Source organism: Phyllostomus discolor, chromosome 1 (genome assembly GCF_004126475.2).
Source record: "Phyllostomus discolor isolate MPI-MPIP mPhyDis1 chromosome 1, mPhyDis1.pri.v3, whole genome shotgun sequence".
Classification (NCBI taxonomy): domain Eukaryota; kingdom Metazoa; phylum Chordata; class Mammalia; order Chiroptera; family Phyllostomidae; genus Phyllostomus; species Phyllostomus discolor.
Window position 1 is genome coordinate 687155 of NC_040903.2, and position 23233 is coordinate 710387.

The following is a 23233-nucleotide window of genomic DNA, read 5'->3' on the forward strand; positions in this document are numbered from 1 at the left end:
CCTCCTCCTCCTCCTCCTCCTGGACGCAACCCCCACACTGAAGTGGGCACACTTTTAGGGCGGCTTCTCCTCGCCTGCCACCAAAGCTTGAATAGCAGGAAAAACAGTCCACTCGGAGAAAGTGCGTTTAACCTCCGGCTAAGGTTTTATTGAAGGCTGGGTCACTTAACTACAACAGACTTATCTTTATAAAACTAGGTCGGTTCCTCTTGTAGAAAAAACGCCCCGCACTGGCCCTCCCCAGGCAGCACCTGGAACTCCGCACCGGGCTGGGAGTGGCTCCCGGGGGCCTCTACTGCCTTCACCTGCTGCGCACTCCAAGGGCCCACACATTCTCCACCCACAAGTCCCTGGGGTTCAGCATGGCCCTGGGTGCGCTGGACCAGCTGGGTGCATCGCCTCTGCTTAAAGGGGCCAGTTTGAGGGGGGCTTGCGAGTCACGAGTCTGAGGGCTCCAGCGGCCATGCCGTCTGAGCGGGGCCCTGGCAGTGCCCCCACTCCCGCACTGCCAGAGCTCCGGGAGACACCACTCGGTGCCTTGGCTGCTGGGCATGTCCCCTGCTGACCCGGATGGGCCCCGTGGGCTGTGGCCAGTCCCTGCTGCATCCTGACAAGTTCATGTAAGGCAGGATGTCACTGTGGCACTCCGTCTTCAGCTCCCCGCCTCACCAGCCAGGAATCTAGAGCTCGGCTCTTCCCTGCACTCTTGGGGGCAACAGAAGGCATACAGGCAGTGACCCTCCAGGGGACGAGTGGCCCTGGGAGCACACAGCTAAGGGACAGGCGCCTGAAAGCAGCCAGTGCCTTGCCTGGCCCCTGATGGGAAGCTGAGTCCCTGGGGGCCAGGAGCAAGTAGGGCCCCTCCATCCAGGAGCAGCCACCAGGAAGCCCTGGGTGGTGCTGTCACCACGCAGTGGCACCCTGGGTCTCCCCTCCACTGCCAGGCTCTGCCCCAGCTCCGCAGAGCAGCCTCCGTGGGGCCAGCAGCCAGCGTGGGGACGGTAGCAGAACTGACCACAACCCGTCTCGGGTGAATCTGTGTCTGGCATGTAACCAAGGGGCAGATGTGCTCCATAAAATTAAGGCAAGTGGCCCGGGTCAGGGCCGTCTGGGACAGGCGCCAGTCTCTCCCAAAAGCAGCTCAAGGGGCCGGAACACCTGGGCAATGGGCCCACGCTGTATTCTGTGACCTGCACTGCCCGGACCCAGAGGGGTGGGAAATGAAGGCGGCAGGCCCGAAAGACCCATCCCCCGCCCCCACCCCAACTCGGGCAGAGAACTTCCTTTCTTAAAAAAAGCCCTTGTCCTTCTGCCACTGGGTAAGGAGCCCTGGGCCTGGAGGCCTGGCCGCTCCCCGAGGCAGCAGTGGAAGCCCTGGCAGGGCTGGCAGGACCCCCACGGCCACTCCCTCACCCTGGCCCAGCCGACTCAGCGCACGGCACACACGTCCAGGATGCAGAAGCGTGCACGGCAGGTGGGGCAGGGCACACGGCTGGCCAGCCAGGTGTCAGGGCGCTGCGGGTCCTGGCGGCTGGCAAACCACTTGCCCATGCAGGTGAGACACCACATGGGGCGGCAGTAGCACTGCTGGCACTCGCCCTCGGCCGCCTCCTGGCAGGTCTTCACCAGCTTCACGCTGGCACGCGTCTGCATGCAGCCGATGCACGCCTCCAGCTCCTACGGGTAGCCCAAGGAGGTCACGGGAGGCCACCGGACACCCCGAGGGGTCCCCCACTGCACCCCGGGGACCTGGTCCATGGGGGCCCAGCAGGAGGAACCCACCCACCACCCCGCCCCCCAGCCCCCCACCTGGCTGCTGGGGACAGCATAGGCCGGGTTGACCTCCACCAGGGAGGCGAACGTCTCCAGGAACAGGTCGCCCAGGCTCTGGCGGATGACCACGTTGGCCGCTCGGAGGATGGGCGCCCGGATCTTCTCGCACAGCTCGCCGTACTCCGTGGAGTTCAGCCTGCACGAGGAGGGGCTGCTGAGCTGGGGCCCCTGGGCCCTGCGGGGCAGGACCCTGCTCCCCCGCGCCCTGGCGAGAGCCCTGGGACGGGCATCAGGGAGGCCAAGACTGCACCCTGCGGGGACCAGGGTGCCCACAAACAAACAGAACGTGGAGGCTGCAGGCACAGCCCTGCTGCCCAGTGAAAACCAGCCCGCAAAGATGGCTGCGAGGCCAGAGCCAACAGACCCAGTGCCTGGCCTCTGCAGGTTCAGGAGCAAGGTGTGTCCCAGCAGGGGCCCAGCAGACCAGTGTGGCCTGAACGAGATGGGAGGACCTCAGCTCCAGCCTGAGCCTCAGAGGTGAGGCAGCCACCCAGCCTCTGTCCTGTCCAGCCCCCGCAGGTCCCAGTGAGCTCCCCTGAGAAAGGGGAGAAGGCAGCTCAGAGGACACGGCGTGGATAAAGGGGAAGCGCAGGGGGGGTGCCCATGGGGCGGGAAGGGAGCAGAGGGCCAGGGAAGAGGCCTGAGGCAGGTGACAGGGGCCCTGAGCGGAAGTCACACCGGAGGGGCCACTCCCACCCGTCAGCACCTCCCAGAGGGACACCGAGACCGGAACCAGGGGCCAGCTGGGCACGAGGCCCGGTGGAGCTCCAGCCCCGGCCCACCGAGGCCCACCTACCGGATGTCGAAGGCCTGCACCTCGGGGCTGCTGCTGGCCACACGGATGGTGAGGAGCTGCACGGGCAAGTTTGAGTCCGGCGAGAGCTCGTGCTGCTGCGACTCCGTGACAGTCAGGTGCACGTCCTGCTGCTGGGCCACGTGTACGCGGTACGTGGTCACCTTCATCACCCACGTGTCTGTCACGATCACGCGGGCGCCCGGTGCCCCTGTGGCAAACTTGTCAATCCTCCGGAACTCGGTGTTGACGGAGGAGGCAACGGCCTGCCAGCCCGACTGCGGGAGGGCGTACAGGGCCAAGGAGCGGGCCAGGGGGTGGCGGGCCCACCCATCCCGGTGCCAGTAGTAGATCAGGGTGCCGGCAACGGTGGGCAGGAGCACCGCCAGCAGGAAGAAGAGCCGCCAGGCCTCTGGGGCCTGGCTGGGAGGGAAGAGCTGTTTTTCCGAGGCTGCGAAGCACATGCCCACATAGTAGCCTGCAAAGGACAGGGCGGCCTCAGTGGAGGTCGGGCCGCCCGGCCTCCGTCCTCCCGGTGGGGCCCACTGACAGCCACACTACTGTCAAGGGGGCCCTGACCAGGTCACTTCCTGTGAGCTCACATGGAACCACTTCCTCTCACACCAACCCTAGGACTGACCCTCTGCCCCAGTCAGAGCCCCAGGCCAGATGGGTCCTGGCCCAGCCCGTGCCCACGGCAACAACTCCGAAGGCGAGAGAAGAGTGTCTTTAACTCGCCGCTGCAGTTGGCGCCTGTGAGCACTGAAACCCAGCAAAACCCAGGAAAGGCGAAAACAAATGCAAGGCTTGGTGCCGCCCAGCACAGATTGCCCCACCCCCTGAGGAGACAGATCTGAGGGAGGCCCGCCCTAGCTGGGAGGTCACAGGTCACGCGCCAGACACGCCAGGCCCCCTGAGGGCCAGCCCGCTCGCTGAAAGGAACGAGGCAGGTGCGAGGCAGGTGCGAAGGGCTGCAATGGCAGGCCTGCAGTGGCGAAGCTAAGAGCAAACACCTGCGCTGGTCCCACTGCGACATCTCGGGGTGCCCTGTCGTGCGGCAGTGGACACTCTGGCTGTAAAGGCTCCGAGCAGTCCCACACAAATGGTAACAAGAACCGGAAACTGGGCCCTGAGCCTGACCCCGGGATGGGCTTCACCAGCATTTCAACCGTCCTCGGACGGGAGGGGGCGGGTGGAGAAGGCAAAGAGAGTGAGAAGTACAAAGTGGCAGTTCTGGCGCCGGTCCGTGTGGCTCACTGGGTTGGCCGTCATCCCGAAAAGCTAAGGGTTGTGGGTTCAGTCCCCGGTTGGGGCGCATGAGGCAACCAACCAACGTTTCTCTCTTGCATGGATGTTTCTCTCCCTCTCTTTATCCGTCCCTTCCCCTCTCTCTAAAAATAAATAAGTAAAATCTTAAATAAAACGGGTAGTTACAGAACAGTCAAGGGAGCCCTGACCAGGTGGCTCAGTTGGTTGGAGCATCACGTCATACACCAGAAGGCGGAGGGTTCGATTCCCGGTCAGGGCACATGCCTGGGTTCGATCCCCTGTTGTAGTTGTAAATGGGAGGCAACCAATCGATGTTTCTCTCCCAGGTCAATGTTTTCTCTCTCTCTAAGAATCAATACACATATCCTTGAGTGAGGATTTAAAAAAAAAAGGACAGGGGAACTTAAAGCACGCAGCACAGAGAGTGGAGTCGGTAACGTTCTATCAACTACGTGTGGTGCCAGGTGGGAGCTGGACTCACACGGTGACCACTTCTTACGGTCTGTGTCCGATCACTGGGTCATATAGCTGAAACTACTATTGTACACCAACGGTAGTTGAGAAATAAAAAAATGTTAAGACACGGTCCACTAACCCTTCCAGGTGTGGCCTCCTTGAATCCCTCCACCCCCAGGAGTTCCGGTTTCCCACAGACAGCCCCCATGCACTTCCGGCCTGGGGTGGGGGGGCCCTCCCTCCCGGCTGCTCTCCACACCCACCAGGGCTGCTGCTTCCGGCTGCCGGCTGCCAACCCCTCCCTGGGTACACAGGGCTGTGGGCAGGCAACAGCCACCTGCTGCCCCAAGCCTGATTCTGCCCCCAAGTCCTCCAGAGACACCTGCCTGGCACCCCACTCATCAGCCTGTACTCCGGCCAATCAATCATCGGACAGCCTCGCCCCCCAGAGGCCCTCCAGCACCGGGGTCACTGCCCAGTACAGCCCCTGGGCACGGTGGGAGCGTCCTGGCCACATACAGGCTTTCCCAGGGGTGGTATCACCCTTATCTGCCTGCCTTTCCCACACCCACCTTCCAAGGCCTGGGCCAAGGGCACCTCCCCTCTCGGTTGGGATCTGTTAACTTACGCCCCTCTCCTGGGAACCGCCACCCACAGGACTGTGCGCGATCCGCACCAGCTGGGCGAAGCATCGCCTCTCCCCAGGGCCCTGAGCCTGCGTCTCCGCCACCTACAAACGACCAGCTGCCGCCAGTACGAAACACATGGGCGGCTGGCCAGCAGCCTCGGCTCTCGGGGAGACGGGGAATCCCAGAACCCTCCCTCGACTCTTCCCCAGAGAGAGCGGTCCCGCGGCCCGGCCACCTCTAGGACCCCAAAGTTCCACTGCGAGCCCCGGCCGGGCCGACCACTTCCGCCTAGCAGACAGGGGGACACCGGCCGGGAGGGCGGGGGCCTCACCCAGGGGCAGCAGGGAGTGGCAGAACAGCGTGGCGGCCGTGCGGCGCTGATGGTAGGGCACGAAGGCGGCGTCCTCGCTGCCCAGCCAGCCGGACAGCAGGTTCTGCACCGTGAGCCCCGCCGAGTGGAACTCGGTGGGCGTGAACACGAAGCAAACGGCAAACACCAGATAGGCTAGAGTGAAGGTGACCTCGGGACTGTCCATCGTGCCGCCGCCGCCGCCGCCGCCCACGGCACGGAGAACGGGCCCCAGCGTCCCGGTCAGCCAGGCGCCGGTACGGCGCGGGGTGCCCTGGGAGATGGAGTCCCCCCACAGGCCGGCGAGAGGCATTCTGGGAAGTGGAGTTCTCGCACCCCGGACAGAGCCCGAAATCGTGAGCCGCCCGTCAGTCCTCGCGAGTGTTTGGGTCCCGTTCAAGACCCTCCTAGAAGGCGGTGCTGCACCTGGTCCCATTTTACAGCTGGGGAAGCTGAGACTCTCGGGCGAGCGGCCCTCAGGCTCCAGCCTCTCCGCGCAGTACAGTCGCACTGGAAACGGAGCCCGAGGTCCCCGGCCGGCGGAGAACCCTGCAGTCACCGCCCGGCCGCGAGCAGCCCTGCCCCTTCACGTGCTGTGTTAGAAACGGCCCCCAAAGACTTCCGGCTCCGGCCGCAGCCAGTGCGCCCCTCATGCCGGAAGCACACCCTCGGGCGCGCTGGAGGGGCGTGGCCTGCCGGCACCTCCTCCTATTGGCTGCCGGCTCCCCGTGCGTCCCGGCCGCGCGCTGATTGGCTGCCCGCGCCAAACGTCGGTATTTGAATCGGTGGCGGGCGGGCTGACTCCGGGACTCGGCGCCTCCCGCTCCATCCTCGACTACGCGCGGCGGCCGGCAGGTAAGGCGGCGGGCTCCCAGGCTGGGGCCTGCGTACTAGGCTGTGGCCCCTCCGACGGCAGATGGGCGCCGCCCGACGTCTGTCCTTAACGCGAGCCGCCCCTCCCCCTGGCTCCTCCTCGGTGGCTGCTGCTGGCACCGCCCCTCCTCCCCGAGCCCGCTTTCCGTTCTATCCGCCGGCCTCCCGGGCTCCTCCGTTTCTCGGCCGTCCCCCAGGTCCGTTCGTCTGTCGTGCGCGGACCTCGGGCCTCCCCCTTGGTCCCCCGAGACCTCACCCAGTCCCAAATCCTACACATAGTTGCTACTGGCAACGGCACGTCTCCGCCCCGCCCCCAGCCCCCAGCCGACGCCCCTGGACCCGCCTCCTCACTTGGGGGCCCCTCCACCTGGGAGCCCTACCCCATCACCGGCTCCAGCTGCACCGGGCGCGACACCTGGGCTCACACCCTCCCCACCCACCCACCGCAGCGCGCAGGCAGCCTCTGCTGGCAAGCCCCTCCCATAGCCCCTGTCGCCGGAGGAGCCCAGCCTTACGGAAGCCACCAGCCCTGTGCTGCTCTCTCCCCAGGCAGGGAACTGCAGGAAGCGGCCCCGGCCCCTTTTACCCAGTTGCTCAGGCCAGAAAGCTGAATCACCCTTGCCTTGTCTTTCCTGCTTCAGCACCGAGCGTAGTGGCCTGCTGGCCAAGCCATGGCTGGCTTCTGTTCCTGCTGCTGCAGGAGCCATCCACTCCCTGCCCCCAAGCCCTCCGAGCCACCTTGTCCTGCTCCCTGCCCCCAAACTTTCTTTCCAGGCCACCCTTGTTCCCCCTGCCCCAGCCACCCTGGCCTTGCCCTTCCAGCCACAGCCCCCAGGGGCCCCACACCCCCAGCAGGAACCCTGGTGCCCCCCAGGCAGGTCGAGCCCAGTGCTCTGGCAGCTTCTAGATTGAGAATGTCAAATCAGTGACCTTGCCAAAGACCGTGGGAAGGAAGAATGTGCTGCCCTAAAACCTTCTGGGCCTGACCAGAGGCCCCTGGGGTTTCAGAGACTCCAGCCCTGAGCTCCAAGCTCCTCAACTCCCTGCCTGCTCACCTGGCACCTCGCTGCTGGTCTCCCGCTCCAGCCTCTCTGGGCCCCACTCTCCAGCGCCGCTGCGCCTCTCTGTCCTCCATGCCTCTCTGTCCTCCACTACTCGGCCACCTCCTCCAGCCGAGGCCCACGGGCAGGAGCAGGCTTCCTCCACCCCCAGTTTCCTCCCAGGCCGGCACTAACCTGTCCGCCGACTCTCACCCACAGAGGTTTTGAGTGAGAACCCAGCACTACCCCCTCGCTGAAGCCTCCACTAGCTGTTGTCCTGGGAGGCGGAGGCCCCCCAGCCCCGTGGAGGAGTCCCAGTCCCCTGAAGTCGGACGGGGACTGCCTGCCGAAGGACACTGCCTGAGGCGTGGCGCGACCCTCCGTGCGGGGGCAGCTCTCGCTGTCGCCTCTGTTCCCCCGGGCAGTGCGGCCCTCACAGTGACGCAAACCGCCTGCTTCTCCAGAATGAGTCTGCTGATCTTCAATGACGAAAATGCCACTGGTGACAGGAGTGCAGAAAGCTGCGACTTCCTGTTTTTGCCACCGGAACTCAGCGGAAGATCGCCCGTTCTCCGCCTGTCACAGAAGGAGAATGTGCCGCCCAAGGGCACGGCCAAAGCGGTGAAGGTGAGTGCGTTTCGCCCACCCGAGCAAGAGTGACCCCATGTCGCACCTCCGGTCGCCCTGGAGCCCGCCCTCCTGCTGACTGAGCTGCGCTGGCGGGGCCCAGCCGGGTGTCACCGGTGTAGTGGTGGGGACCTGAATTATTAAACAGGTGCTCTGCTCCTCCCTCCCCGACAGGTGACCTTTCAGACGCCTCTACGGGACCCACAGACGCACAGGATCCTGAGCCCCGGCGTGAGCAGCAGACCGGACGCTGGCCCCGCTCTGGGTGACACCGCCGGGTCAGAGAACGCTCCTCAGGTCCGGACCCAAAAAGAGAAGTAAGTGTCGGTGCTTTTGTCATCCTGCATTTGGTGACGTCTCTGACAGACTTGGCAGGAGAGCCGTGTGGTGCTCCCGGCCACCCCACTTGGGTTTCTCCTGGCCGGCGCTCTGAGCTCGTGCAGGAGGGGCCCGCCAGGGCCCGTGGCACTGCCTTTCGTTTCTCCCTCCCCCCCTTCCCTTCTCTAGAAATAAGTAAATGATTTTTTAAACCTGCTATCTCTTTAAAAAAAAACTTTTTAATTGATTCTAAAACAAGGGAGAGAGAGGGAGAGAAACAATGTGAGGAACAGCAATCAGTTGCCTCTTGCACCGCAACTGGGGACCTGGCCCGCAACCCAGGCGCGTGCCCCGACCGGGAATCGAACCAGCGACCTTTCGCTCTGCGGGATGACACCCAACCCTGAGCACACCAGCCAGGGCTGGAACTTTTTTCTCTCTTCAAGAGATTTCAGACGTACAGAGAAAGGCATTTGAGTAAAACACCACTGATGGACCCTCCGTCCAGCTTGAGCAAAACGTCTGGTGTGCATGCCCGAGGCCCTGCGGGGGCTTCTCTCCCCAGGTCTCCTTGTTACTTTTCAACTTCACTTTGTACTTTTATGTTTGAAATTCAGCTGAAAGAGATGAGAGCAACTGGGGTGCTGTTCTCATACAGCAACCCCACGTCAGCAGGGAGACTGGTGGCCCAGATGCCGCCTCCTGGCTGGGGGGCCTGCCCTGCCTCAAGGGCCCCAGAGTGGGAGGGGCGGGTTGGGAGAGGACCCGGCAAGGCACCCTGGGAGCTGCTGAGGGCAGCCCCCTGGCCCCGCCGCCCTCTCCTTAGTGCAAACATGGCCCTCGACTGCCCTGACTGTCCTCACCGCGGAGCTAGGGGTCCCGACCGGAAGGGCGAGAGGCCAGCGCAGAAAACCTCACCTGTGAATGTCTGCCTCTCGCATTTCCGCTGTCCCTTGGTGGCCCGTGTGTCCCCAGCTGGCCCTCCAGCAGTGACTTAGGGGGACAGGCTCGGGAAAGCTCATCCTGAGGACGGGGTTCACCGAACGCCCTTTATCTTCTGTCGTCAGCCAGTGTTTTCGGTGTAGACTAAAGTCTCCTCACAAAGCCGCGGGCTCGTTAGTGTTGACTAGGTGTGTTTCCAAAAGCCAACAGCTCACCCGGGAAGCGGACCCCACGACGACAGATGGGATTCCGCAGAGCCCAGCAGGGGCGGGCGCCCCCTGGCCTCCAGAGGACGTGAGACCAGCCTCCGAGGACAGGCACTGCAGCAGGCCCGCCGCCGCCACCGCCCCCCAGACCCGGCCGGGCCTCTTGGGCTGTCCCCAGGCCCCTGCAAGTCTCGGAAATTCGATGGCATCTCCACAAGGAATGTCTGACGGACCCGAGCCGGGCTTGGAGGAGAACGTTAGTTCTTATTCCCTAGACACAACCATTACGTCCGCCTCTGAAGTTCTAGAAGATCCTGCCGAGGTCGCATCCGCAGACAGAACACAGGGCGCTCACAGAACCACAGGAGAATCCCCCAGCGGACCCCTGGCCCCCTCGGCCGGGGCCGCTCTGCTCCCTGGCACTCACCCCGCAGTGGCCCTCGGAGAGGACCTCCTCCCAGGCCTGCCTGGGCCCCCCGCCGGCCCTGAGGACACCCCTGGCCCTGAGGACACCGCCCCAGCGGGCCCTCTGCAGGCTGGAGGGGCCACGGCCCCAAGTCCTCGGAAGGAGGAAGCCAGTGGCCCAATGGCCAGCTCATCAAGGAATGGGCCCATAAGGCTAGAATTTGACTTTTCTGACGATGCCCCCGGCAAAAGGCCCCCTCCACCGAGGACCCTGGGGGAGAGACCAGCAGCGACGCAGGACAAGGCCCCCCAGGAGGTGGACGCGGCTCCTGCTCCTCCCCCTCAGGGGTCGTACAGCCTGGACTGGGACAAGCTGGAGGACCCGAACTTCAACCCATTTGGAGGCGGCGGAGAGGCCTGGCCCCCAGCGTGCCCCTGGAGCGAGCCGGCAGGGCCCGCGGCCGCAGAGGACGCCCCTCCAAGCCAGTGAGTGAGGGGGGCGTTGGCGTAGCTGGCCCATGGTGCGTGCGGGAGGACCCGGGCCCACAAATGCCACTCACTCGCCCCTGAGAAGGGGCCACAGGGCAGGGGGCTCTTGTGCAAGAGCAGGGCTGGCCCTGCTAGGTCCCCACCGCAGAGAGGTGCCTGGAGAGGAAACCAGGGCTTCGGGCTGCCAGCGGCTGCGCGGGTGGTCCCCGAGGCTCCAGTCCCCGTGTGCATGCCCCTCGAGCTGCCACTGCCCTGGGCACAGCTGCTGGGTGGCTGCCAAGCGCTGGGTCCTAGGGAAGCTTACCCAGTGCCCAGCACTCCCACTTGCACGCAGACCCCTAACCACCCCCAGCCGCCCCCGGTCCTGGCATCCTGGTACTGCCCAGGGAGGCTGCCCTCGCCCCCTCTGTTCCTCGACCCGTTTTCTGTAAAAAGGACAAACGAACCTCAGGGCCACTGCCCATCGGGTGGAAAAGCCCTCGGAGCCTGCTCGCACGCCCTCCTCCTGGGCTTGGGGGCCCGCGCAGGGGCGGGTGGGCTTCGCCTGGCCCTCTGGGTGAGGGTGCCCGGGGCAGGGGTGGCTCGGAGCCCGGGGCGGGCAGCACAGCCCTGTTGACCTGTCTCTTCAGGCAGGTGCCTCCAGCCTCCGCAGAGGGCACGCCCGTGGCACAGACCGCAGCGGGGGCCTCGGGAGCGGCGGGCGAGGTACGAGTGTGTGTGTGTGCGCGTCCGAGTGTGAGCGCGTCCGAGTGTGAGCCTGTCCGAGTGTGAGCCCGTCTCGGCACCGCCGTCACGGTTGGCGCGCTGTCATAAAGCAGGGCAAGGCCGGTGGGAACCGGGCGGGACACAGCCCTGCCCCACCCCCTCGTCCCAACCAGACCGGGCGAGGCTGGGGACCCCCGGGACCCTCGACTTTGTGAGATGCGCAGATGGAGCCATGCCGGTGACCGTCACCCCCCCCCCCCTTCCAGGAGGGCATCCCGACTTCTCCAGTGGCAGCGGCCTCCCCCAGCGGTCCGGGCCGCGAGCCCCCAGTCTCACCAGCGGGCCCGGCGTCCCCAGCTCCGCAGGGGCCAGAGCCCGCCCCGGACCCCAGCGAGGAGCAGTTCCGGGACCCGGCGGAGGGTACGTCGTCCCGGGCCGTCACCCGTCCTCCTGCCGTCAGCTCTGGCAGCCCGTGTGCTGAGCCGTGTGTGTGGGCAGCTCGGCGGTGCAAGGGGGCAGCCGGGGGCGAAGGGCTGCTGGGGGTGGCCGGCGCCGGCACGTGCAGGGCGGCGTGCAGAGGCGTGCGTGGGGCTGTGGCCGTCAGGAGCACGTGGACGCCTGGGCCTTGGGGGCTGTGGGAGATAAACTGGTCGGCAGACCAGGGTCAGGGTTCGCGGGCTCCGAGTCTGGCTTCCCGCTGAGCGTGCTGTCGGGCGGGCTGGGGGCGCTGGAGTCGCGACCCGAGCGCCGAGGGAGCTGCGGGCTGGCTCTGAGTCTCGGAGGAAGGGGGCGGTGGCGGCAGTGGCGCTGACGCACTCCCCTCAGTTCTAGGCACGGGGGCCGACGTGGACTACCTGGAGCAGTTCGGGGCCACCCTGGTGAGAGCCCGCCCCCGCCGCGGCCGTCCCTGGGGGCGTCGGGGGGGGGCAGCGTTCCCAGAGCGGCATGTGCCTCGGCCACCCCTCGGCGGCTGGGCCCCTTCCTGCCCGGGCCCCGGGGGGTGGGGGCCGGCTGGGGGGTGGGACACGAGAGCACAGCACGCTGCTGCGCCGGGCCGGGGCCACCTCACGGGCCCTGGGGCCGCCTCACGGGCAGGGCCGTCGTCCTCGGGGGACGGGGACCCTGCTGACGCGCCTGCCCCTTCAGTTCAAGGAGTCGGCCCTGAGGAAGCAGTCCTTGTACCTCAAGTTCGACCCGCTCCTGAGGGACAGTCCTCGCAGACCGGCCCCCGGGGCCCCCGTGGCCCCGGACACGGACAGGTACGCCAGCCGTCTGTGGGGGCTCAGGTGCCAGGGACGTCTGGTCTGAGGGGCCGTCACGGCTCAGCTCCGAGCGGCAGGCTCTGCCCCTCAGGGGGTGGGGGGCGGTGCCACCTCAGGGGTGACTGGGGACAGGAAGGGTTGGGACAGTGATGGCAGCTGGGGCGCAGGGGGCGGGTCCTGGGGGGCCTGGGCCCAGCCCCTCTGGAGTGGAACAGCGCCCGCGCCTCTGCCCCAGGTCCAGCCCACAGAGCACCGACGGGCCGTCCTCAGGGAGCCCGCCCGAGGCCGGGCTGCTGGACCTCGACTTCCCCGCAGCGCCGGGCCTGCCCGTGAGTGTGCCGCCCTCTGCCCTGTGGGGACGCGCCGGTGGGGGGGCCCCCTCCTCGTCTCTGGTCGCCGCCTGGCTGTCCCGGAGCCCCCAGCCCCTCTGTTGCCCCCCAGGTGCTAGGCCCACCGCCGTGTGTGCTCGGGCCAGGGGCGCCCATCGTGGACCTGCTGCAGTACAGCCAGAGGGACCTGGATGCGGCGGTGAGCAGAGGCGCGGGAAGGGGGAGCCCGGGTGCTGGCCGCCCTGGTGCTGCTGTGGGGGCTGGGGGTGTGCACTCGGCAGGGCCATGTCCCACCCTGGCCTCCTGGCCCCGTGTCCCTGCCCTGCTCCGAGTTGGCCCCGGGGCCAGTGGGACCCTGGGGCACCCCTGCCCTCAAGGGGAGCTGGCCAGGCTCTGACACACGACGCCCCCGAGCCTGGGCCCTCGACGTCCCTGCCGGCCCAGCCTGCTGCCGTCCAGCGGGCGAGGCGCCGGGGTGTGGTCTGTGCAGGTGGAGGTGGTGCGGAAGGAGAACGAGCAGCTGCGGAGCCAGTGTCGGGAGCTGCAGGAGAAGAACCTGGAGATGGGGTGAGGCCCCAGGGCTGCCCGGCGGGGAGGGGCCCGGAGCCGCGCGGTGCTCACACACACCCTCCCTACCCCCCTCCCCCCCCCCCCAGGAAGGTCATGGACGGGTTCGAGAGCATCGTGTACCAGGCAATGGGTGAGCGCGGGCCCCTGGGCCCCCTGCTGCCGAAGAGCGGGGTGGGCAGGGCCTGCTCCCTTCCCCCATCCTACCGTCTCAGCCTCCCGCCCCCGGTCACCTGTGGCAGCCGCGGGGAGGCTGCCCCCCAACCCCATGCGCCCCCTCTTTTCAAGAGGAGGCTCAGAAGCAGAAGGAACTGGCCAAGGCTGAGACTGAGAAGGCTCTGAAGGAGAAGGACCAGCTGGCCTCGGACCTGAGCTCCATGGAGAAGTCCTTCTCAGACCTCTTCAAGCGCTTTGAGAAGCAGAAGGAGGCGATCGAAGGCTACCGGACGGTAGGGGCGCTGTGCCGTGCCCCGCTGCGTGTCCCGGCGGGCGGGGGGCGGTGACCGGTGACCAGGCCGCGCTGCCCCGTGTCCCCACCTCAGACCCGAGCCCATCGGGCTGGAGCCAGCCTTCCCCCCGACTCCTGGTCCCTCCGCACCTGGCCGGGCCTTGCCCTGCACCGGCCTGAGGCCAGGCTCTTCAGTGGGCGGGGGTGGGGGTGCCATGTGTCCGGGGAGGCCCGGGCAGGTGAGCAGAGGAACTGGAGGCAGGACCACAGGGGGCAGGGGGGGGTGCCCTGGTGACAGCAGGTGCTGACACACCAGCTGCTGCCTTCCGGAGGGGGGGCCTGGGCCCAGGCCAGCCCTGGTGGTGCTCTAGGTGGGGCTCTTGGGAGTCACGCGGAGGGCAACAGGGCGAGGGATGGCTCTGGGGCCAGGCAGGGCCCCGTGGGGGGCGCCAGCAGCCAGAGGGGCCGAGGGTCGGGCCTGGTGGTCAGGGACGGGAGCCTGGGCTGCGTGGGGAGGGCCTTTTCCAAGAGAGAACCAGGGTGCCCGCTCCCCCGAGCGGGGCCTGTCGGCAGTGACGCCCTCCTCCCTAAAGAACGAGGAGTCCCTGAAGAAGTGCGTGCAGGACTACATCGCCAGGATCGAGAAGGAAGGCCAGAGGTACCAAGCCCTGAAGGCCCATGCGGAGGAGAAACTGCGGCTGTGAGTGCGAGTGCGGGCCCCGCGGGCGGCGGGGGGAGGGCAGGGGCGGGGGAGGGGTGCTCAGGCCCCACCTGGTGCGTGCGCAGGGCCAGTGAGGAGATCGCCCAGGCCCGGAGCAAGGCCCAGGCGGAGGCGCTGGCCTTCCAGGCGAGCCTGCGGAAGGAGCAGATGCGCGTGCACTCACTGGAGAAGGCCGTGGAGCAGAAGGTGGGGCGCGCGGGGGGCCCGGGCGGGGGGGGGGGCCGGGGTGTGGGGCCCACAGCCCCGCCTGAGCCCTGGCAGACCCGGGGCTGGACGACGTCTCTCCCCAGACGAAGGAGAACGACGAGCTGACCCGCATCTGTGACGACCTCATCTCCAAGATGGAGAAGATCTGACGGCCGGCGCCTGCTCCGTGTCCCGGCCTCCCCGCCTCCTGTCTGTCTGTCTGTCTGTCTGTGTGTCTGTGTCTGTCCGTCAGAGGTTTCCCTGTTCTCCCTCCTCTCCTCACGTCAGCTCACTTTTAAACTAGATTGCTGTAAAAAGACTAAATAAAGTTTCCCTCGAGTTCACCGCTGCAGCCGCCTTGTCTTGACTAAAACCGAGGTTTCCAGCCTGGTCCGAGTCGGCCACGGCCGCTGCCGCCTGTGCCTCGGAGCTGCCAGCCGGGTGGGCGGCCTGCTCGGTCCCTGAGCCCAGGGCCGGACCCGGTGGACTGGAGTCTCCGAGTGAAAGAGCGAACGGGCAAGGGGCGGCGGGGCCGAGGGTCGACACCTGCACCGCCTGGCCCAGTCGAGTCCCCTGGCAAGGCCCGTGCCCCGGGGCTCACGGGGGACAGCTGGCTGCCACAGCTGAGGCGGGCTACCCCCGCTCCGCCCTGCCTGCAGAGCCCTGACCAGAGCGGGCGTCTGCGGCCTGTGGGTGGGGCTCTGTGAGCTCCCCCGCAAGGTCTCGGGACAGACACCTGGCCGCAGGGGGCATCGCGCCCACCCCCCAGCCCACTCCAGAGGAGCGTGTGGTACACACTGGACACCAGGGCCCTCCGGCCCCTCCCCACTGCCCGTGTGGTCCAGGGGCTGGGGCGCAGAGGGGCTGCACTGCAGGGTGGCGGTGGGGCCCCGGACAGGCGCAGTGGGGGTGTGGCCACCCCAGGAGCCCCTGGGGACAGGGCAGAGGCCTGGCCTGCGGCCCCCGGACACCAGGCACAGGCCACAGGCTGAGACGTGGCCCCCTGCTCTGAGCCACATGCTCCCTCCTCGGCCCCCGGGGCCGGCTGGAGGGCACAGGCCCCTGCATGCTGGCCCGGTGGGTGTGGGTGGCCAAGGGCTGTGGTGCTAACTGTTCCCAGGTGAGGCCTGTGGTGCTGGGCCCAGGGCTCCCTGTGCTCCTGGAGCAGGTTCCAGTGCAGGGAGCCAGCGCCCACCTGGGGGCGGCTCAGGCAGCGCTCCAGCTCAGGCTGGGGGGTGTGGAGAGCCCACCAGGGGGTACTTTCTCTCGTCAGCGGTGTCTGGTGGGGGTGGGGTGGGGGAGGGTTCCCCACGCAGAACGACGGCCAGGTCCTGCCCAGTCAGGTCTCCCTCCAGGGCCTGAGGGTAGGCAGCTGCAACACGCCTGTCCGCCACCAGGGGGCACTGCCGGCCACGGGCCGTGGTGTGGGGTCCGCACAGCACCTGGCGGTGGAGTCCTGACTCGGGAGCTGCGGGACAGGGCTCTGGTGACCCAGCAGGTGTCTGGGGCCCCACAGGTGAAGGGCACCTCTGTTCTCAGCATATTGGGGGGCAGGGACCCAGGGGCCGCTCTAGCCCCTGCTCCCCACGGGTGCCAGGGCTGTGGCCCGTCATCTGCTGGTCCCCACTGCAGCTCCTCTGGCCTCCTGGGACCCCGGCTGCCCCTCCAGCGCAGCCACGGGAGGTGCTCGCATGACCAGCCTCACACGTCCCTCCTGTGGTCACGGACCCACCTGCGCTGGCTCTGGCTCCAGGCGTGAGTGCCTGATGCCGCCCCCAGCCAGAGCTTCTCTGCTTAAAAGCCACCCCTGGGGGAGGGCTTCCCCTCCACCCAAACCAGCTGCAGCGGTGGACGGGGTCCACCTCTGCAGGGTGCTGCCCCTCCCGGCCGCAGGCCCAGCAGCCCACCCTGGCCCTGCGGCCTCCCTGTCCAGGGCTCTCATCCGACTGCTGGTGTCCTGCTCAGTTGGTCTCAGGGGTCTCGGCCCCTGGAAGGCACCCCTCCCAGAGCAGACGCGATGCCTTCAGCTTCACCGGGCCCTGGGGCGCTCGCCAGCTGTGGGGGTGTGGGCAATGGGTGTGGGCCCCCCAACCCAGGCCAGAACCCCCCTGCAAGTCCTGCTACTCAGAACAGGGCTCTGTCCCCTCCTCACCATGCTGGGCCCCTCCCTCAGCAGGCAGCCCCCCCCCAAACTGTGACCCCTTCCATGTATGCCCCACCCCGTATCAGCCGCACCCCGGCACCCCTCACACCGACCAGCCCCTGGACAAGAACCTCCCTCCCACGCACGGGGACCCCGTCCTCACCCCCATTCCTAGACACAAGTGGGGGGCAGTCCACCTGGGAGGAGCTCAGAGGCTGAGGAGCCCTCGGGGCCGGCTGAGGCTGGCTTCACAGGCTGGGAAATGGCCCAGTGACCCCTGGCTGGAGACAGGGGGGCAGGGCGCCTGGGGTCAGGGTGGGGGCGGGCGAGGGGCCAGTGGGGCCTGCGGCCCCAGGGCTCCGTCCGAGAGCTGCCCACGTGGCCTCGGGGCTGCCCCCTGCTGCAGAGTCAGGCTGCCCTGAGGGGGCCTGGAGGGGCACCCTCGCCGCCCATCTCAGCCTGTCTGGCCTCTGCAGCCACTCTGAGCACCGCCCAGCGCCCTGTCCCCCGCCGGGGCCTCTGGACCAGACCCCAGGACGCTGCCTGGCTGTGTGAAGGCCACAGGCCACTGGGCATCGTCCTGGGCCGGGAGTCCCTCTGGACAAAGGGGCCTTGTGCAGCTGAACGGGTGTTTACCCTGGAGCCTGAGTTGACTCGGGGCCGTGGGGCCGGGCGGGGGCCCTGGCACGGGCCGTCTGCGGGTAAACATGCCCCGAGCCGGGCCCTCGGCAGCGGGCCTGGACCCCGCACCCTGCACCCCCTGCCCCTCAACACCCCAGCGGCACGCGGCCGCCTGCCAGGCGGGGGGGACCATGGGGAGACGGGGAGGGGGCAGCTGTCCTGGGGGCCACCTCCGGGGGTCCCCATCTCTAAGCAGCGAGGCCTTGTGGTCAGAGCACCGGGGGTCCGCCCCCCAGGCTCAGGGCTACCCCCCTCCTGAGCACAGGAGGCCAAGCCCCTGCACCCAGAGGGGTGGGCCTGGGGGCCAGTCCCTGGGACCCAGACCGAGACCCCGCAGCACGACGGAACTTCTGCTTCCCCCCAGACCCACGTGTGGGAGCCACGGGCCACGGGGGCAGAGTGGGGAGCTGAGTGGGGCGGGGTGAGGCCCCGAGCGAGGCCCCGAGGGGGTCCATGCCGGGAAGGGGAGGCCGAGCGTCCCCCTCCGCTGCGTGAGGGCAGTGACGGCCCCCACCAAAAACCGAGCTGACCGCCACCCTGACCGCGGGCGTCCGGCCTCCAGCGCCACGCAGAATGACCGTCCACTGTCCGTGATGTTTTGTTACGGCAGGAAGTGCCTCTGGAGGGGGCCGCCATGTCCGAGTCGTAGTGACCCACTGCCCACCTATCCTCCGTGGCCCTCGGCCCGCAGGGCCTCAGCCCCCGCGCAGAAGCCCGGGCCTGTGGGCGCCACTGTCCCCACGGCCTGAGAGGGCCCGCCTGGGGTGGAGCGCCTGCTGGCGTCTCCCCGTGTTGTGCTCCGGTCAGGCCCCCCCTCCCTGCGCGGCCCACGGGTGCCCGGGGGATGCTGGGCACACATCCCCGGTGTCCCTGTGCAGGGCAGCCCACTCTGGAAGCAGGACAGCCGCCCACCCCACAGCCGTTGGGGCTGGAGGAGGCCAAAGAGTGGCGTCTCGACTCGGCCCAGGCTCCTGGGGGCAGTGTTAGGACCCGTGTGGGCATCCTGGCCCTGGCTCCTAGCGGCCTCCCATCCTCAGACCCCAGCCCCCCGGCCCCAGCTCTCCTGACCCCCAAGGGCTCCCCCAAATTCTGAGTCCCCAAGTGGCTAGGGCTGGGCTGGCTTTGCTGGGCTGGGAGGCCTGCAGGGGGCGCTGGTGAGCCGGCTGGAGCCTCTGGCCCCTCAGCCACCACCTGCGGAGGGTCCAGCGGAGACTCCTGCATGGGTGGGGGTGTCTCCCAGACAGCCGAGCTGCAGAGTTGAGGGACGGCCTCCACCCCAAGCTCGTGGGAGGCAGGCCTGGCCGGGGCAGACGTGCGGAGTAGGCGGGCAGGGCCCAGGCCTAGGGTCTGGGCAAGCCTAGGGTGGGACAGGGTCTGTGGCCGGGTCTGGGCCCCCCCTCCCAGGCCCTATCGGGGTGGACACTGCACCCTGGCCCTGTGAAGCACCACCCAGGACTTTTTCAGGAGTGGGCAGGGCCCTCGGAGAGACAGGGCGGGCCATAGCCTGACCCTGGGCCCCTGAGCGGGGGGGGGGGGGGGGCCAGGGTCACAGGTGTTTGTAGAGTAAGGGGCGGGTGTGCGGCACCAGTGGCCCCCAGGCCCCCTTGCTCCAGGGCGAGGGGTAATTTGAGGGCATCCCACCCCCTGCAGACAGCAGGCGGGGCTGGAATGGACATCTGAATGAACGAGCGAGTGAGTGAGTGAGCAAGGCTGTGAGCACCACGGGGGTGGGCGGCCCCGTCCCCTCTCCCGCATCCCCTTCCTGTGCTCCAACGCCCACTCCTTGGCTCTGCAGGCGGTGAGGGGACCCACACCGGGGGGGTTCCTGGGGCCAAGCCCCCTCTGCAGGGGAGCAGAGCAGGGGGCAGGCGGGGCTGTGGGGCGGAGTTCCTGTTTGTCTGTTTGTTAAACCCTCCGCCGAGGACATTGTTTTCCTCGCTTTGTAGAGAGAGAGGAAGGGAGAGAAAGAAACATCGATCGGCTGCTCCCCGCCCCCCGGACGCACTCGGACCTGGGGTGGTGCGTGCTCAGGACTGACAGAGGGTCAAGCCCGAACCCTTGTGCCCTGACCGGGAATCGAACCCGCAGCCTTTCAGGGACACAGCCCGGCGCTCCGGCCAGCTGAGCCACCTGGCCAGGGCGCTGCGTGTTCATGTTCGACGGGAGAGCACGTGAGCCAGGCCGGCCGGGGCAGAGGGGCCACCTGGGGCGCTGCTGGCCGGAGTGCAGCGGAGGTGACACTGGCCTGGGCCTGCCCAGTGGGTGTCCACTCTCAAGTCTGGGGGGGCCTGCGTGGGGGCCGTTGGGCAGGAGCCACGGAGCGGCCTGAACCCCCAAGGGGCGTTCTCTCTGCAGGGTGACCCGGGTGCCAGTGCAGTGTGGGGAGACGGCGGTCGCAGCCGGCCCAAGGGGCCCACCAGAGGGCGCCGGTTCCCCATGCGCCCTGCGAGAGGGGGATCCCCGGGCGGTGCCTGCGGCCAGCCGAGGACAGCCAGGGGCACCCCTGGCGGCTCCCTCGTGGCCACGGGGCCGGGGGGCGGGGGGGTGCACAGCGGCCACAAGGCTGAGAGAGGCCTGCCGGCTGGGGCTTCCGCCTGGGGTGTCTCATCGGCAGAGCTGCCCCCAGAAGGCAGCTGGGGTGGGGGGCAGCGAGGGCGGGGCCCTTAGCTCTGGGCAGAGCCCGCCCAGCCCCCTCCCAGCCCCACGCCCAGTGACCTCATCAGCCCCCAAGGGAGCAGAACCCCGAGGCTCTGAGGCTGCCCTCACGCTGGGCCCTTCTCTCCCACACGTGAGGACAGTGAGGACACGGGTGGGGAGCCTTCTCCACGCCAGGCCCCGGGGGCCTCGGGCACAGGCCTGCCCCGGAGGACCTGGGCTCTGGTGGCAGCGGCGGCTGGGGGAGCTGACAGGGAGGGGCGGGGGGGATAAACAATCAAATCCAGAACACGTCTGGAGGTGACGGGGCAGGCGGGGCAGCAAAGAGAGGGGAGGAAGTTGGTGGAGGTGTGTCTTGGGGGGCTCCCGGTGCCCCTGCAGCCAGTGTCCCCTGACCCCCACTCCACGGAGGGAGGGCCCCCCCCACCTCTGTGAAGTGCCAGGGTGCTGGGCTGGGGCGCTCGCTCCCACCCATGCCAGCCAGACAGGGGCTCCAGGGCACCCGGCACGTTCGAGGCCAGAGCAGCCGTGAGCAGGCGCTTTGGGCCTGGGTGGTCTGACCCCCACGCGGGAGGGGCCGGCCCCCGCACGCCAGCAAGGCCTCACACTCAACACTTCGGGGTGCTGGCCAGCCCTGCCCCTGCTCTGGGGCCCAGGCGACGCCTCACCCCGGCTGTGCCACCCAGACCTCCAGGGGCCAGTGGTCCTCGGGCCCCTCGGGCCTGGAAGGCAGCCTCCCACTGGGCCCAGCCCCCCCACACACACACAGCTGGGCGAGGCGTCGGCGGAGGATGGGTCGTCCTGTGCCCGGCACTGGGCGGGCCCGCCGGGGGGGGGGCACGCAGCTCTGGGGAGGCCTCCAGAAATCAGAAACACATGGACACATGGCCAGGCTGGGCCAGCGTTGCTGTGTCCCCGCGTCCACCCTCGGAAAGCTCACCCACAGAGCTGCACCAGGCACTGGGCCGGGGGTCCAGGCGGCAGGGGTCTGCTGGGAGCTGCCTGCCCACTCTACTTCCGCGCCAAGGACAGGCCGTTGGTCCCAGCCCCTTCATCGCCCAGCTCGGCTTGCTTGCTTCGCCCGCCTGGAGGCTCATGACTTTGCGCCCAGCCTTGTTGGTGGAAGGTGGACCTTCAGAGCCGAGGGTCCGAGGGGCCCACAGGGAGGCACCTCCTGCCCCAGGAGCCCAGCGTCCAGAGGACCTCGGTCTCCAGGGTCCAAGGGACTCGTCGAAGACAGGCAGCCCCGAGCCACCGGGAGCCCGGCCCTTCCTGAGCCCTGGTCAGCGGCTCAGCCACACCCCAGCCAGGAGCTGGGTGCTGGGTCCCTCCCCTGTGAGAGCACCCAGCCCCTAAGCGCTGCCTCCAGAGCTGTGGGTGCAGCTTCTGGGCCCCAGGCTGCCCTGGAGTCCAGGCCTGCCAACCAGGCCGCTCCTCTCTGCTGCGGGTGACCCCTGAGGCGGGCCCAGCGGGCGGGCAGCCTGGAGGGAGGGGCTCCTGAGCTGGGCTCTGCAGGGGCAGCGGCAGGCCAGGCCCCGGCCTCTCTCTTTGCAGCAGCCACTCTCCCGGCTGCTCAGGGGCTGGCTGTGCTCCCCCAACCCTTCCCCCCCGCCCCGGAAGACCCCACCCTGCGGAGGGCCACTCAGGCCAGGCAAGTGCGGGCCAGACCCGCGCCCGCCCGGACGTGCCCCTGTTCCGCCGCTGCCCCCGGGAGCGCTCCCTGCGCCAGGTGCCGGCTCACCCGCCGGCAGCGTGATCTCATCCTCGTCGGCAGGGCGGGCCCTGGCGACACCCCGCCCGCAGGCAGGCGACGTGACCTGCCCGGGGTCCCACCAACACCCCGGGGGCTGCCCGCCCTGCCGACCAGCGCCCTCCTCTGTCCCCGGAGGAGCCCAGGGGCGCCTGAGCCCACCTGTCCCCGCTTGGAGGGTGACGGTGTGGGGGGGGCCCAGCCCAGGCCCAGGCCCAGGCCCGGTGGCCCGCAGCAGGCTGCTGCAGCGGATGTGCCGGCAGCAGGGGCGCGGGGGCCGGGCCTCACCCGCACTCCTCCGGGGCCTGCCTCTCGCCGGGCAGGAAGCGCCGGGGCTCTCCCCTCGGGCCACCGGCCAGGCCTCCTCGGCGTCTGGGAACCCCCCCACACGCTAAGGAAGCAAGAATGCGCCCTCGCCCCGGCCCAGGCTTGCCTGGCCCCAGATGCCCCACCAACCCAGCCTGACAACACCCCCATCCCCACCCCCCGCCCCGCCCCCGCTCCCAGTGGGGCGAGGCTGGCTTCCTGGTGGAGGTGCCTGGGGCCTCCCAGAGGCCAACCCGGAGGTGGGGAGGCTGCAGGGCCAGGACACAGGGCAGGGCCTCGCCTCGGGCCACAGGGGAGGGGCGGGGAGAGGGGGACCGGACCACCTGGCTTTGGAGCCCCAGCCGGGGCCTCTCCCGGCTCCTGCCTCCAGGGGCGCACACCCCGTCTTCTCGCTGAAGACCCCACCCCAGAGCCAAGGCCCCTCCCTTCCACCAGAGCTGGGGACCGGGTGGGGCTGGGGGGACGGGGGAGGGGGCCTGCGCATGGCCGCACCCTGGCGGGAGCCCCAGCCTAGGATCCAGGTCCAGAGACGCGGCGGGTCCCTGGGGGGCTGGGTGTGGGGTGAGGAGGGTTCAGACCAGCGGCCAGCTGGATGGCAACCTTTGGGGCCTGTCCTGGGGGGATGCTGGGGAGGTGGGGGCCACTGGGACTAGGGTATGGGAACCAGAGCCCGGTGGGGGGGTGTGGTGGGAGTCCAAGGGGTGGCAGCCACAAGGCCCTGGGGGGTGACTGTCCCTAGTGACCATGGGCCTCGGAACCACCACTTGCTCAGGTGGGGTGGGTGACGTGGCCACACGTGGGCCAGGGGTGCTGCCACCCCCGCCCCTGAAGAGCCTGCCGGAGCAGGGGCAGGTCACCGGGCCCAGCCCCACTGGCTCTGCCCACAGGGTGACCTGGACAGGGAGAGCCTGAGGCCCCGCCACAGGGCGCAGGCTGCTGCCTGAGGTGGGGCGGGCCCGGCACTGCAGGCTGAGAGGAGCGGGAAGGCTCCGTGGGCCCAGGGCCACCCGCGCCTTCCCCTTGGGCCACCGCTCCGAGGCCCCGGCGGGCCATCCTCATCGGAACCCAGGAGCCCACAGTTGGGCGGAGGTTCCTGGGCAGGCAGGAGGAGGGGTTGGCTTCGGGCCCTCATACCCAAGCCTGTCCTGGGGCCACACGCTCCTTGGGGGGCCGGGTGACCCTCAGACCTCACCACCGGGGCCCATGGCGGTGTGAGCACTGGTGACAGGG

The 23233-nt window shown here is 68.6% G+C and overlaps 2 protein-coding genes and 1 long non-coding RNA gene across 3 annotated transcripts; 1 reads left to right on the forward strand and 2 right to left on the reverse strand.

The window, feature by feature from the left end:
• Window positions 1–122: 122 nt before the first annotated feature.
• On the reverse strand, window positions 123–5937 carry TMEM129 (transmembrane protein 129, E3 ubiquitin ligase). Its single transcript, XM_028503781.2, has 4 exons — window positions 5312–5937; window positions 2630–3104; window positions 1810–1969; window positions 123–1677 (listed from the first exon to the last, which is right to left on the reverse strand). Exons 1-4 carry the CDS (start codon window positions 5763–5765, stop codon window positions 1429–1431), a joined length of 1338 nt encoding a protein of 445 aa, XP_028359582.1. The 5' UTR covers window positions 5766–5937; the 3' UTR covers window positions 123–1428.
• LOC118498869 lies at window positions 123–22445 on the reverse strand. The gene is made up of 3 exons (XR_004901357.1): window positions 22436–22445; window positions 17341–17350; window positions 123–470 (listed from the first exon to the last, which is right to left on the reverse strand). It is a non-coding gene; the product is annotated as an uncharacterized LOC118498869 (long non-coding RNA).
• Window positions 6043–14789, forward strand: TACC3 (transforming acidic coiled-coil containing protein 3). The gene is made up of 16 exons (XM_028503866.2): window positions 6043–6184; window positions 7707–7869; window positions 8044–8186; window positions 9333–10226; window positions 10859–10934; window positions 11201–11354; window positions 11760–11812; window positions 12081–12193; window positions 12432–12525; window positions 12638–12724; window positions 13016–13092; window positions 13182–13225; window positions 13381–13541; window positions 14134–14240; window positions 14327–14447; window positions 14552–14789. Exons 2-16 carry the CDS (start codon window positions 7708–7710, stop codon window positions 14615–14617), a joined length of 2352 nt encoding a protein of 783 aa, XP_028359667.1. The 5' UTR covers window positions 6043–6184; window position 7707; the 3' UTR covers window positions 14618–14789.
• Window positions 22446–23233: the final 788 nt, after the last annotated feature.